Source organism: Hyaena hyaena, unplaced genomic scaffold (assembly GCF_003009895.1).
Source record: "Hyaena hyaena isolate Hyena2069 unplaced genomic scaffold, ASM300989v1 scaffold_724, whole genome shotgun sequence".
NCBI classification, from domain to species: domain Eukaryota; kingdom Metazoa; phylum Chordata; class Mammalia; order Carnivora; family Hyaenidae; genus Hyaena; species Hyaena hyaena.
Genome location: NW_024081354.1, coordinates 233,665 through 247,908, shown reverse-complemented (window position 1 = coordinate 247,908; position 14,244 = coordinate 233,665). Strand labels below are relative to the sequence as shown.

The following is a 14,244-nucleotide window of genomic DNA, read 5'->3' as shown; positions in this document are numbered from 1 at the left end:
ATACATCATCCGATAGGTGAAAATGAAAGTATTCCCTATATCAAAATTGACATCTGATCATTGTTGCTGGTGTTTTGTTACCAATAATAGAACACATCATAATATTTGTTTTTCCTCAGCTGGTACATTAACAATTTCCTTCTGATTGAGTTGAAATGTCTGAATTAAACAAATAAACTTTTGCCGCACATCCATGATGTAGGGGCTTAGTTCCCAAGGTATTTTGGGGCTTCATTTCTAAGTGTTAAAACTCTAGTTAAGTGTGTGTGTAAGTGTGAGAAAAGTGTTCCAATGAGATAAGAGAAAGGATGTTGTAAAGTTGGATTCGATGAGTCATTTCCTTTGAGACATGTTTAATAGCAATTAGCCCTTTTAGTTTTCTTCCTTCCCATTTAAGACACCTTTTTATTTATTTATTTATTTATTTATTTATTTATTTATTTATTTATTTATTTTGGTGGCTTAGGGAGCTTGGTCTTTTCCTCTTCTTATTTAAGCAGAGGGTAAATAAGACATATTTCTGTTCTTCCCCTCAGTGATGCTGTTCCCTGTGTGCTCTCACTCACAAGTTCTGGTATACAGCATGAAGCAGCTGTCTCAATCTTTTGCAATTCTGCCCTTTTGCAGAAATCCACTCCGAGAAAAACTACCTCTGTGCAGTCTGCGTGTCTCAGCACTGGTTAGGATTGCTTTCTCATTTAGTAACAAACAGATTAGAACACTTACCCAGTCCTCCCATGTACCTCCTGGATTTTTCTTAATGATGGGCTCAAGGCGTTTCAGAAGGATCTGACATGCATTCTTGAAAGGGTAAAGAAGTGAATCCTCATTAGAGAAGAGCCCAGTGGTTAGGATTTGTGTGGAAGAATAGTAATTGATAATTGATTAGGTCCGTGAATGTTTATGGAGTGCTTGATACTAATACATTGGGAACACAGAGACAATAACAACATAGCTCCTGACCTTGAGGAGAGTATCAGTTATTGCAGGTTTTTTTTAAACTTCCCTAGTTCACTTCTTGTGAAGATATGGGCTCAGCTGAATTTCTACTTTCAGGTCCCCTTTCTAAGAATATTTGTTTTGTGTTCTTAATTCCTTCTCTTTTTCTGCATTTTTTTTTTACTTACATCTTCTTTTGTATTCTCTAGCCATTAAAATAAAAGGAACAAAACATCTTATTTTCATTCTCATCTGTGCATTCTATTTTTTTAAAATATTTTTTTATTTATTTCTAGGAGAGAGAGAGACAGCGTGAGCAGGGGAGGGTCAGAGAGAGAGGGAGACACAGACTCTGAAATAGGCTCCAAGCTCTGAGCTGGCAGTCAGCACAGAGCCTGATGCGGGGCTCGAACCCACGAACTGCGAGATCATGACCTAAGCAAAAGTCGGACGCTTAACCGACTAAGCCACCCAGGCGCCCCTCATCTGTGCATTCTAATCTGCAGCAATAACATGCCATTATCCCTCTGGGTCTGAAATATTATTCAATTCTCTGTCCATCCTCGCATATGTTCATCCATCCACCATCAAACTACTGCAATGAAGGCATTGGCTTTGGGTGTGAAGTGAGAAAATAACTAAATTTGTCTTTATAATAATCTAGATCTGCAAAGTTTCTGATCCTTAACCAAACCAAAAACTCTAGAAAATGGGTTAATCTTAGTTTGGGTTGACAACTCCCACACACACTGAGTGATTCTTATCTGTGTTGGATCCTATCGAAAACTGGGTCTTATGAATTTGAAGTTTCCCACACAGTTGTTCTGAGGGGAAGAGCCTCTGGATTTTAGCCCCTAACAAGTATCTCCACAAAGATGGATTTGAAGGTGATATCTCTTGGTAGCATTAGTGCAGTGTTCTCACAATATGCCTCTCACAACATCCCAATGGAAAAAGCGGAATGTTTTTAACAGAAACATGACAAATAGATATTACTTCAAAAGTACATGCAATCAGATATCTTAATTAAGGAATATTGAAGTCAGAGTCTTTTCTGAAGAAGTGAAAATTTAGTAGTTAAAAAAATAATTGGTTAGAAGACAAGTACAAAGGATAAGCATGAGTGCTGTGGTAGAATTCCACTCATGTAGACACTTTAATTGAGCTATATCTACTTGGCTGGGGTTCTGCCTGCTTACCTGCCTGCAAGTACTTGTTTGCGTCAGAGGAAACATGCCCAGCTCTGCAATACTTGGTACCCAGGTTTCTTCTTTCTGTGTCTACCAGGGACAGAGACTGCTTGTTCACCAACATCTATTCTCCCCTTCTTCCACAGTGGCTGGGTGTGTGGTGCCTCACTACTCTACATTTCCCCAACCTCCCCTGCAGCTAGACATGGCCTGAGACTGGTTCTGCTATTGGATGATCAGTGGAAGTGACTCACATCACTTCCAGCTCTGACCTCCATGCTTTTTCCCTCATGCTGCTGCTCAGGGGAACATTGAAAGCCCCATGTTGAAGGTGGAGGAACTGCCATTAACCTCAGGGTACTCTAATGACAAGGCACTCCCTGTGGACTGTTATATATGTAAGAAAGGGACTTTTGTTGTGCTTGAGTCACTGTATTGTGTATCTGTTTGTCACCGCAGTTTAGCCTACTCTAACTGGCACCCTATCCTGACATTTTGGCTATCCTAAGCCTATGTTTAGTGACTTGAATGACTTCTCTGAAGGCAATTTCTCGTGTCTGTATCCAGCTAAGAAAACCAGCAATATGGAAAAAGTGCTGAAAGGAAAAGACAGGCAGCAGGAAGCACCTGGACGGCTTTGCCATTGACATCCGAACCAATGGAAGCTGCTGTAGCAACTGTATTCGGCACCGTGGCCGTGCTTGTCTCGCAGACATGCATATAAGACATGGGTAGTTTTAATTCACGGCTGGCCACCTATGAGAAAAAGAAATATTTTCATGTCCAGCAAAGTCTTCTATGAAGATCTGAGTCAGTTTTTAAATGAAAAAAATACCATTTTTATCACATCCATGATATCCTTGAAAACCTAAAATAAAAGTTAAAAGCCTTTTTAGTAGAGCCTCATGCTGGTTATTTAATTTTAGAGACAGAGTGTGTGGGGGAAAGGGTCAGAGGGAGAGAGAGAAAGAATCTTAAGCAGGCTCTGTGCTCAGCCTGGAGCCTGACATGGGATTCTACCCCATAACCCTGAGATCATGACCTGAGCTGAAATCAAGAGTCAGACACTCAACTGGCTGAGCCACCCAGGAGCCCTGCCTCATGCTGATTTTTAAAATGTTTTCTTGGCAATATTACGTAGAGGTTCTTCCATTCAAAATGAGTGTTTAGATGTTAAGTATTTCCTTTTTTTTTTTTTTTTTTTTTGAGTTTTACATGTTAGCAGTGACAGGAAGAGAGAGATTGGACTGACTGGTTCAAAGGTTGGTCTTAAACTGTTGATATCAGGATCACATGAATTTGAAATGACCCTGACGGTCTGTCTGCTCTCTTGCCCTCATCCCCACTTTATCTTTGGATTTCCCCCCTTATCTTCTGTTTGCTCCCTCCTGCTTCCAATCCTCTAGTATTTGCTGTTCACTATTTTCTTTTCCGTTCTTTTTCTTCCAGGTTCTCTAGCAGACACATGTGGAAAGAAAGATATTTAATCACAACAAATGAAAAAAAGAAAAAGAAAGAGTGGGAAGGAAGGAAGAGAAAAATCATTATTTTGGTTTTTGTGGTCCTTTAGGTTTTGCAAAACCACTTTCTCCAGATGTCTGCAGTTATGTACTATCCCCCGGTGCCACTGTATAGACTAATGCTATTGTAAAATTAAGTTTCCCCAGAAAGAGGTAATATGATAAAAAAGAAAAGGAAAATTTTATTATTTCTTGGTGATGAAGAGCCAAAGGGAATTTATTGTGTCCTATAACTGGGAAGGGCAGATGGGGCCAGTGTCACATATATCTGTATCTAGGTCTTTATGGTTTCATCAGGGTTCCTTCACTGCCCTTCATATTTATTTTTCTTTGATGGCTATATTATATCCAAGAGTAGACATTAGACATACTTCCTTTGTGGCACAGGAAAATTGCCTCTGACAACCTCTGGCCTATAGCATAGGAGCCAAACAACTACAAGGGAATGATAGTTCTTTTCTACCAGGGCCCATACATCAGTCCCAGGAAAGGATCTCGGTCCTATGCCTTCTTCCTGGACCCATCCTTGTAGCTAGTGGATTCAGGCAGCATGACTAGCCAGACATGGCACCTGTACCTATATCTGTGCAGCTGGGGAAAGGCGGGAGATGGGGCTAAAAGGTACCAGAATTGAGGGGCCTTTTAGGAATATATGGAATGTAGTGGCTGTATTCCAAATGAGCTAAGGGGCTGGATAGTCAAAAGCTGCAGATGTGTACATGATAATATAATAAATTTGTCAATTTATTTGTTCAATTTAAAGGATTATTCTTTTTTTCCTCTTGAGATTGTATCTTCCTACTCTGTGTGTATGTATGTGTATGTTAAGATTTTCTTTAAGAATTATAGCATGATGGCAGTTGATGAAATGTTTGTCCTTACTTGTCCAATAGTATATTAGAAACCTAATATTGTTGGTTTAAACTTTAAAAATCATACATACTGGTCTTAAATAGAAAAAACAAGAAACTCCTACTCTGGGTAAGCTGCATGGCACACCTACCACAGTGTTCCAGGGGCTCATTAGTGGTGTTTTCACTAACAACCACTTCCACCCATAAAGCCTGGCCAAGCTCCAGGACTATTTGTACATGCATGGGATTTCTGCCACCTCAGACATTCTCTTTGATATGTAAAAACTTTTTCAACCAAATAGTCAAGATCTTAGGGTTTGAATACAGGGGGCCATCATAAACTTAAAATTAGTGCGACATGTCAGTCATGTCAACAATGTAAAGAGAGATTAACAACTAACTTTCACTATTTGCAGACAGCATGATACTCTGTATATAAAACCCATAGGGCTCTTCCAAAAAACTGCTACAACTAACACATAAATTCAGCAAAGTCACAGAATATAAAACTAATGTACAGAAATCTGTTGCATTTCTATATACCAACAATGAAGCAGTAGAAAAAGAAATCAAGGAATTGATCCTATTTACAACTGCACCAGAACCAATAAGATACCTAAGAATGAACCGAACCAAAGAGGTAAAAGATCTGTATTCTGAAAACTATAGAATACTTATGAAAGAAATTGAGGAGGACACAAAGAAATGGAAGAACATTCCATGCTCATGGACTGGAAGAACAATGTTAAAATGTCTAAACAAAGCAATCTACGTATTTAATGCAATACCTATCAAAATACCACCAGAAACTTTCACAGAGCTAGAACAAACAATACTAAAATGTGGATGAAACCAGAAAAGACCCTAAATAGACAAAGAAATCCTGAAAGAGAAAAGCAAAGCTGGGGGTATCGCAATTCCAGACTTTATATTACAAAGCTGTAGTCATCAAGGCAGTATGGTACCAACACAAAAACAGACACATAGATCAGTGGAAAATAAAAGAAAACCCAGAAATGGTTCCACAGCTATATGGTAAACTAATCTTTGCCATAGCAGGAAAGAATAGTCAATGGAAAAAAGACAGTCTCTTCAATAAATGGTGTCAGAAAACTGGACAGCAACATGCAGAAGAATGAAAATGGACCAATTTTTCACACCATACACAAAAATAAATTCAAAGTGGGTGAAAGACCTAAATGTAAGACAGGAAACCATCAAAATTCTAGAGGAGAACATAGGCAGCAACCTCTTTGACCTCGACCATAGCAACTTCTTACTAGACATGTCTCCAGAGGCAAGGGAAACAAAAGCAAAAATGAGCTATTGGGACTTCATCAAGATAAAAAACTTCTGCACAGCAAAGGAAACAATCACAAAACTAAAAGGCAGCCTACATAATGGGAGGAGATATTTGCAAATGACATGTCTGATAAAGGGTTAGTTTCCAAAATTTATAAAAAACTTATCAAACTCAACACCCAAAAAAACAAATAGTCCTGTGAAGAAATGGGCAGGAGACATGAATAGACATTTACCAAAGAAGATATCCAAATGGCTAACAGACACATGAAAAGATACTCAACATCAGTCATCATCGGGAAACACAAATCAAAACCATGATGAGATAACACCTCACACCTGTCAGAATGGCTAACATTAACAACACAAGAAAAAAGTGTTGGCAAGGATGCAGATTCCTCTTGCACTGTTGGTGGAATGCAAACTGGTGCAGTCACTCTGGAAAACAGTATGGAGTTTCCTCAAATAGTTAAAAATAGAACTACCCTGTGATCTAGCAACTGGACTACTAGGTATTTATCCAAAGGATATAAAAATACAGATCCAAAGGGGTACATGAACCTTGATGTTTACAGCAGCATTATCGACAATAGCTAAACTATGGAAGAGCCCAAATGTCCATTGACTGATGAATGGATGAGATGAATGTGTGTGTGTATATATATGTATATATACATATGTATACATATATATACACATTCTCTCTCTATATATATGTAGAATATTGTACATATCTTGCCATTTGAAATGATGTGGATGGAGTTAAAGTGTATTATGCTAAGTGAAATAAGTCAGAGAAAGACAAATACTATATGATTTCATCATATTTGGAATTTAAGAAACAAAACAGATAAACATATGGGAATGGGAAAAAAAGAGGAATAAAGGGAAACAAACTATAAAACAGTCTATGATAGAGAAGAAACTGAGGGTTGATGGGGTGGGAGGAGTGCGCTAAATGGGTGATGGATATTAAGGAGGGCAATTACAGACGTGTCATGTTGAGCACTGGGTGTTATATGAGAGTGATGTATCACTTAATTCTACTCCTGAAAATACTACACTATATGTTAACTAACAACAATTTAAATAAAAATTTGAAAACAAATAGTAAATATAAAAACAATTGAAAGAGAGAGAGATTAAGGACTTAATTTTATTGATTTTACCTGCAGCATTTTGGTGTGAATACCTTGTCCCAGTTCGTTGCCTCCATGTGTGACCAATACAGACCCATCTGTGTAGATATGAACAAGCGCAGCTGCCTAGTAAAACAACCCAAAAGGCACAGCTCAGTTCAAGTTTAGTGAGGTTCAATATTAAAAAATGAGTAGTGATATACCAGTCTCACAGAGTGGGGAGGGTCATAGAGGCAGGATTTCCTGGTGAGATTCTGAAGCTTAGTTCTGTTTTGTGCAAAAGTCGCCTGGTGACTTGGTAAAGAACCTGGTTTATTTAGGAACCTGTTTTGTGCAAAAGTTATCTGGTGACCTGGTAAAGAACCTGGTTTATTCAGGAACTTGTTTTTAATAGGAGCCCCTTTGGATACTCAGGAGTTATGAATATTGGTTCCAGTTATTTGAAAGTCACTCCCCTGATTAAAATCTCTGGCTGACTGCTCAGCTAACTAATTAAACATTTGTTAGGTACTTGACACACGTTATGTGGCAACCTGTGCTCAGCTCTGGACATACACAGATGAACAAGATGTGGTTCTTCCTCAACAGTGTAGTAGCTCACACCGTAATGCGGGGACAGGTTGGAAAGCAGGTCATTGTAATGCAGAATGATTTGTGAGATAATGGGCATGCATAAGGGGCTCTGGAGACCTGGGAGGACAGACCCAACTGCTTTTGAGAAGCATGGGAAAGGACTTCCCCAAAGAGACAACTGAATGGAATCATGAAGAGAAGTGTTCACCACTGGGCAAGTTGGGCAAAAATTCCCCGTTATCCATAACGGAAAGCCTAGCTCTTTATTACAATATGAGGCCTTTTAGGATTTGGTCTCTCGTACTTTTCCAGTTTCATCATTGTCTTTTCCTGCGTTGCCTTACTGCTGCTCCTGCCTGACCTGTGCTCATACTTAGGCTGGTCTCACTTCCTGGCCTGCTCCCCAGCCTTCAGACCCACACCTACAGTCTGTTTTGGTAAAGCTTTGCTCATATGCTTCTCATTCCCATCTTGGAAGGATCAGTTACCCGCGTCTCTGCACTTCCTCTTACAGGGCGAACGGGGTTGGTTAATGTCCCCTGCAAATTCCTGTATACCTGGAACTTCCGAATGCAACCTTATTTGGAAATACAGTTTTGCAGATATAATCAGTTAAGATGAGGTCATAGTGCATTAGGGTGGGCTCCAAATTCAATGACTAGTGTCCTTATATAAGGCCGTGTGAAGACACACAGCAAAGAAGGCCACGTAAAGATGGAGGCAGAGATTAGAGTAATGCAGCCACAAGCTGAGGAATACCAGGAGCTACCAGAAGCTGGAAGAGGCAAAGAAGAGTTCTCCTCTGGAGATTTCGGAAGGAGCATTACCCTCCTGACACCTGGATTTTGAACTCCAAGCCTCCAGAACTGTGAGAGCACAAATTTGTTGTTGTAAGCCACACAGTTTGTGGTACTTTCTTATGGCAGCCATAGGAAATGAATATAGGGGGGTGACAAGCTCTTCTGTGAGAGAATCAAAAGTTCAAGTTTGTGTCCTATTGAGAACTTGGAGCAAGTCTGAATCACAGAGGGACTGAATAAATGTTTGTTGAATTGGATGAGTGGAAATGTTTCATTGCAGGAGGAGGAGAAGGGGGAGGAATAAAGACTTTATTCTGTCTGGCAATGCCTGGAGGTCCAGAATGACTCGGAGGAGCTTTGGGGCACCCAGGCTTATAGATGCTAATAATAGTGTTTATCAATGTGGGCCTTTTGACTCTCTCTTGACCATGCTCCCAATGCCTAGTTTAGAGAGTAGGTGTTCCAGGTTTGTGAGTCATCAGCTACCCTGAAATAATACATTTCAACTCCCAGCCTGGTGATTCTAGAGTGCATCAATTTGGAACTCTGTGAAGAAACTGGAGACCTTTCAAAAAGAGATTTAACATCATTGCTTGGTTTAAGGATTTGTGTGTCTCTGTGTGTGTCAAGATGAGAAGTTGGCTCCCATGGATGATGGCAGAGAGTAGACTGTGGTTCAGATGAGGGGCAGCCATACAGGTGTGTGGAAGTGTTGTATAATAAAAAATAAATATATGGTCTTTGTCTCTGATTTTTGGCACAGAGGTCCTAAAATCCTGGGAACTTATTATTTTTTGTCTGCTGTTCAGATGATTCTCGAGGGAAACATAGACAGCTTGTGGGGGGTGGGAATTGTTGCCAGAAAAACCAAACACATGGTTAGAGGGTTCCAGCTTTCAGCCCTCCCCACTCTCACCTTCAGAGAGGGGGAGGAGCTAGAGATTGAGTTCAATCACAACGGCCAATGATTTAATCAAGTGCACCTATGTAATGAAACTTCCATAAAACTCTCAAACGATGGGGTTTGGGGGGCTTCTGGGTTGGTGAACACACCCATAAGCTGGAATGAGAGGGCATAAAAGCCCCACACCTCTTCTCCCATACCTTGCCTTATGCATCTCCTCCATGGGGCTGTTCTTGGCTGATATCCTTTTTTTTCCATTCTGTCTGTAGCCATAGTTTCTTTGATGTCCCCTATGTTTTTTTCAAGCCCAGCTATTAATTTTACCATTATTATTCTAAAATCTTGTTCAGTTATGCTGCTGATATCTGTTTTGAGCAGTTCATTAGCCGTCATTTCTTCTTGGAGTTTCTCTGGAGGAGAGGTCTTTCGTTTCGTCATTTTAGTTAGCATTCCGGCTCTTGTTGGTTTTAAAGACCTTTTATGCTCTCTGTTTCTATGAGCGCTGCTATATCCAAGAAGACTCTTTGACTTTCCAGGGCCTATCCTTTCAGAGAGTGTTTTTTGAATGGTATCTCTTGGTCTCTCTTGTTGGGACCTTGGTTATTTTATTTTCCTATTTTTAGTGATATTTGGGACTCTCCACCTTGTGTACTCTTGCTTGTTTCTTGAGGTAGCCGTTAGAAGGCTCTCTCAGTGGATTCTGCGTCCTTTTTCTCCCAATCTCTCTGGTTTTGTAAGGTTTCCAATGGCTTCAGATCTTTTCTGTGTGATGTATGGGCACGAGTGCAGGTACGGAGCTCCTTACTTCTCCGCCATCTTGCCCTCTCTCCTTGGCTGATATCCTTTGTATCAAACTAGTAATAATTGTAAGTAAAATGCTTTCCTGAGTTCTATGAGTTGTTCTAGCAAATTACTGAACCTAAGGGAGGTGGGTTGTGGAAACTCCCTGATTTTGTAGTTGCCTGGGCAGAAGTGTGAGTAGCTTGGGCACCCCTCTTTCACTGGTGTGTTAAGTGGAGGCAGTCTTATGGGACTTAGCCCTTGATCTGTGGAGTCTGTGCTAACTCTGGTTAGTTAGTGTCAGAATTGAATTGAATTGTTGCATGCTCAGTTGGTGTTGGAGAATTGGAGAACTGAAGCAGAAAAAACACAACATTTGGTGTCAGAGAAAAAACCACATAGGCAGATATCTAGAATCTCTTACGCTCCAGCAGTGAGTCACTCCCAGCTCGTAGGTGTGACAGTTACCTTTCCTGCACCTCTGTAGAGAATGGGCATGCTGTGCCTGAACAGGAGTGTGACTCAGGAGGCCAGGGGGTCTCATCCTACCTGCTGAAGGAGCCCCAGACCTGAGAGGTGTGCCTGAGAACTTCTGAGGGAGAGCTGTGGGCTGCCTAGAACCACTACACAGAGTTTCAGGAACCCTGCCGAGTGCTTTGTATTTATTAGCTTTTTGAATCCTTATCAATCCTAAGAGAAAGGATTATTATTCTTATTTTATAATTGAGGAAGCTGAGGCTCAGAGAGATTAATTAATTTGCTTCATATCACACACTAGTAAGTGGCAGAGCAAGGATTTCTCAGGTCCACCTGACTCCTGTTGATTAGGGTTTGGGGCAACTTCTTTATTCCCTAAGAAGGATTTCCTTGGACAGGGCAGCTTTTGTGGTGTGTGCATGTGTGTGTGTCTAGCGGCTGCTAGTAGTTGAGTGTTAAGTGGAAAAATGCTTTTTGTGATATACACACAATGGAGATCTAGTGTATTTTTAGATTTAGATCTAATGCATATAAGATCTCTTCAGTTGCAGAGTCTTTGCTTCTGGTGGAAAATAATGGGGAAGCAACATTTCCTAGTTTCGAAATAGCTTTCCCGTATGTGACCCATTGAGGTTGCTGGGAAGATTCGTCTGTACTAGTCTTGTATTATTTAATGGGCGCATCTATTTGCCACCTTTCCTTCTCACCTTCTGGAGAGGGCCTCTGAATTAACTGCCTCTTCCTTTTGCAAATCTACCTGGAAGGATTTTTGGACCATACCTCCCTATTTCCCCATCAGGAATATGACACATATTCCTGGGAGAGGTAGCCTGAAACAGCCAGCTGGTCAGGGCAGCATGCAGTGACTTCTCTGCCTAGACTTAGGAGCACTGAGAAGCACTGAGGTATCTGGGGCACAGACCAAGAGAGGCCCCCTTCCTGCTTAAGTCATAACCTCAGGGCACAGAAAGCTCAGCACAATGGGCCTTGTGGGCTCTTGTTACCTTAGAATAGGGATGATTCAGTGTTGGATGAGGTGGTGGTCATGGTCACTGCTGTGTCTTGGCAGTTAAACTGGGGCAGTTCTCAGGCTTGCTGATGCCATTTTCTGCCACCGAGACATTTTTCTACTGCACTGTTGAATGTGCTTGCAGAAGGAGAGTTCTGAACATTTCTCCCAGATGCTGGGGGAGGGAGGGGTTCAGTGCCTGGGACATACTCCACTCTCCCAAAGTCAGCAAGAGCTGATTGGGGTAGCAGTGCATCTCACATGAGGGTTATTTCTCACATATAAAAGCTTTACCTGGTGATAGCTTGTTGCAGCAAAGCCAACAGAAAACTTCATGGGGATAATTGCAATGCCTTTCTTCTTCCAATAATTCTTCTTATTAAACTCTTCCACTTGCATTCTTCTGCTGTGAAAGGAAGACTTGTCCAGACACTCATTCCAACATCTTAGAAGGGTCTCAGGGCTGAATGCTTGTTTGTAGATGGTTTTATCAATGGTTTTGTACATGTTTTTCTCCCTAATCTGAAATGGGTGAGAAGTGGAGTCAATAGTTATGGTAAGATAGAAACTGACTGCAAAATCGATACTTGAAAAGCTTCCCCATTAAAACACAAACTTTGGTGGGGAGAAGACAGGGTATATCTTCTTTCTTTGAACAACATGTACTTTTACAAAAATCATGGGGGTTATTTCTTATTTCTTCTTCAATGTACCAATCAGGGCTTCTCCCTCCTGAGAGTGGAGGGCAGGGGTAGTAACTGACCCCTGAATGGCAGTAGGAAGAAGGGGCTGAAAGAAGCAGATATTCCTTTTTTCCTACAGCATTCAGAGGATGAAGAAGAGTTGGTAGATTGTAAATAAAAGCAAGGATTTATTGTCATAACTGAAAATTTGTTCTGATAGAGAGGAATAGCATGGCAGCTAATAACAAATAGCAGATCTTCCCTAAGCCTTCTGATTGTCTTCGGAATGTGTGGTCAAATCTTTCTAAAAATGTATTTGAATATAGGTGTGTCCTATGTCCTAGAAGCCTGCAAGACTTGACAAAGAAGGAGAGCCTGCTGAGATATGCTCAGGAAATTTTCATTATCCTCATTTCACCATAGTAACAATAAAAGAATTATTACTATTGGCAGTAACATTGGAAGAATATTATCCAGTTTACGAAAACAAATACTATTCACTTTATGAAACAAATACTATTCATTTTATGAAAACAAAGTGCTAACTCATTTGATTCTTGTAGGAAACCTGTGTGGTGAGTCATATTGCCCTCATTACATAGATAAGGAAACTGAACCACAAAGAGGTTGCCTTCCCTTATTCAAGTTGCTGCATTTGCCTGGATTACTTTCTCATTATCTGTGCCTGTTATTCTTTTTTTTTTTTTTAAATATTTTTATTTATTTCTAGGAGAGAGAGAGAGAGAGAGACAGCGTGAGCAGGGGAGGGTCAGAGAGAGAGGGAGACACAGACTCTGAAAGAGGCTCCAGGCTCTGAGCTGGCAGTCAGCACAGAGCCCGACGCGGGGCTCGAACCCACAAACCGCGAGATCATGACCTAAGCGAAAGTCGGTCGCTTAACCGACTAAGCCACTCAGGCAACCCTGTTATTCTTTTTTTTAATTTAAATTTATTTTTAACTAATTAACTAATTTTTTTGTGCCTCTTATTCTTTAAGGCCTATGTTAAGTGTCATCTTTTCTGGAAAGTTCTTCCTGACTCTCCTCTCTCCAAGCCAAAGTGATATCTTCCTCCTTTACACCCATAGAATACTTTATGTGACTTCTCTGAGGATAACTATTGTCTTCCTTGTACAATATGGAGGTGTTCTCTTGTGTGTGGGAAGTACCCTGACAATCACAAACCCAGTGGTCCTCTCTGTTGGACTTAGTGGCAAAGGGGTTCAAAGGACATTATAAAGAGAGTGCTTTCTGGAGCAGATGGACTATTTTGGGGAAACAGGAAAAAGAAGCATAAAATGTAGGCTGGGGTCTACTTGAAATGTGTGAGGGGGAGAAAAGTGTTATTGATTATCTCAATTGCCAGTGACTGCCTCTCTCTGGCCTAGCATCCTGTATATACTGTGCACCTTCTAGAGTACTGTACAAAATAATATTTTTAGAGGGCATTCTTTTCACAGGAGAGCTCTCGAAAGTTTTCAATAAATTTATTCTACAGATATATACAATAGAGCAAAAATACATGTATATTCTGGTAAATGGGCACCAAGATGTTTCTTGCAACATCATTTTAATAGCCAACAATGGGTGACAACATAAATGTATATCAATAGTGGGGGGGCTAAATAAATTATAGTAAGTCCACATTACATAAGACTATTCAGTTATGAAAAAGAATGAAGTGGATTATTCTACTGACACAGGAAGATAGCCATAGCCTATTGTCAAGTAGAAAAAGTAAGGTGCAGAATTATATGTTTATTATAGTCTCATTTTGGTAAATTACTGCTTATGGACATATATATTATATATCAATGTTTATGTTTATTTATATATGTGTATATGAATATAGAGGGCTGGAACAATAAACATAGAACCATTAACAATGGTTGCCCTTGACTAATAGGGATGATGGAATGAAGAAGGGGACATTCATTTTTTACTATATTTATTTATTTTATTCTGTTTTTAAAAGTAAAAAAAAAAATTTTTTTTTAATGTTTTATTTATTTCTAGGAGAGAGAGAGAGAGAGAGCATGAGCAGGGGAGGGTCAGAGAGAGAGGGAGTCACAGAC

General features: G+C 40.2%; 1 protein-coding gene across 1 annotated transcript in view; it reads right to left on the bottom strand.

Moving 5' to 3' along the window:
* AOX1 (aldehyde oxidase 1) overlaps positions 1–14,244 on the bottom strand; it is a 121,313-nt gene that overhangs the window by 47,538 nt on the left and 59,531 nt on the right. Inside the window, exons 26-29 of the mRNA XM_039217804.1 lie at positions 11,782–12,009; positions 6,975–7,070; positions 2,757–2,885; positions 727–801 (exon numbers count right to left, since the gene is read on the bottom strand). Coding sequence (XP_039073735.1) covers positions 727–801; positions 2,757–2,885; positions 6,975–7,070; positions 11,782–12,009 — 528 coding nt within the window. The remainder of the gene's footprint in view (positions 1–726; positions 802–2,756; positions 2,886–6,974; positions 7,071–11,781; positions 12,010–14,244) is intronic.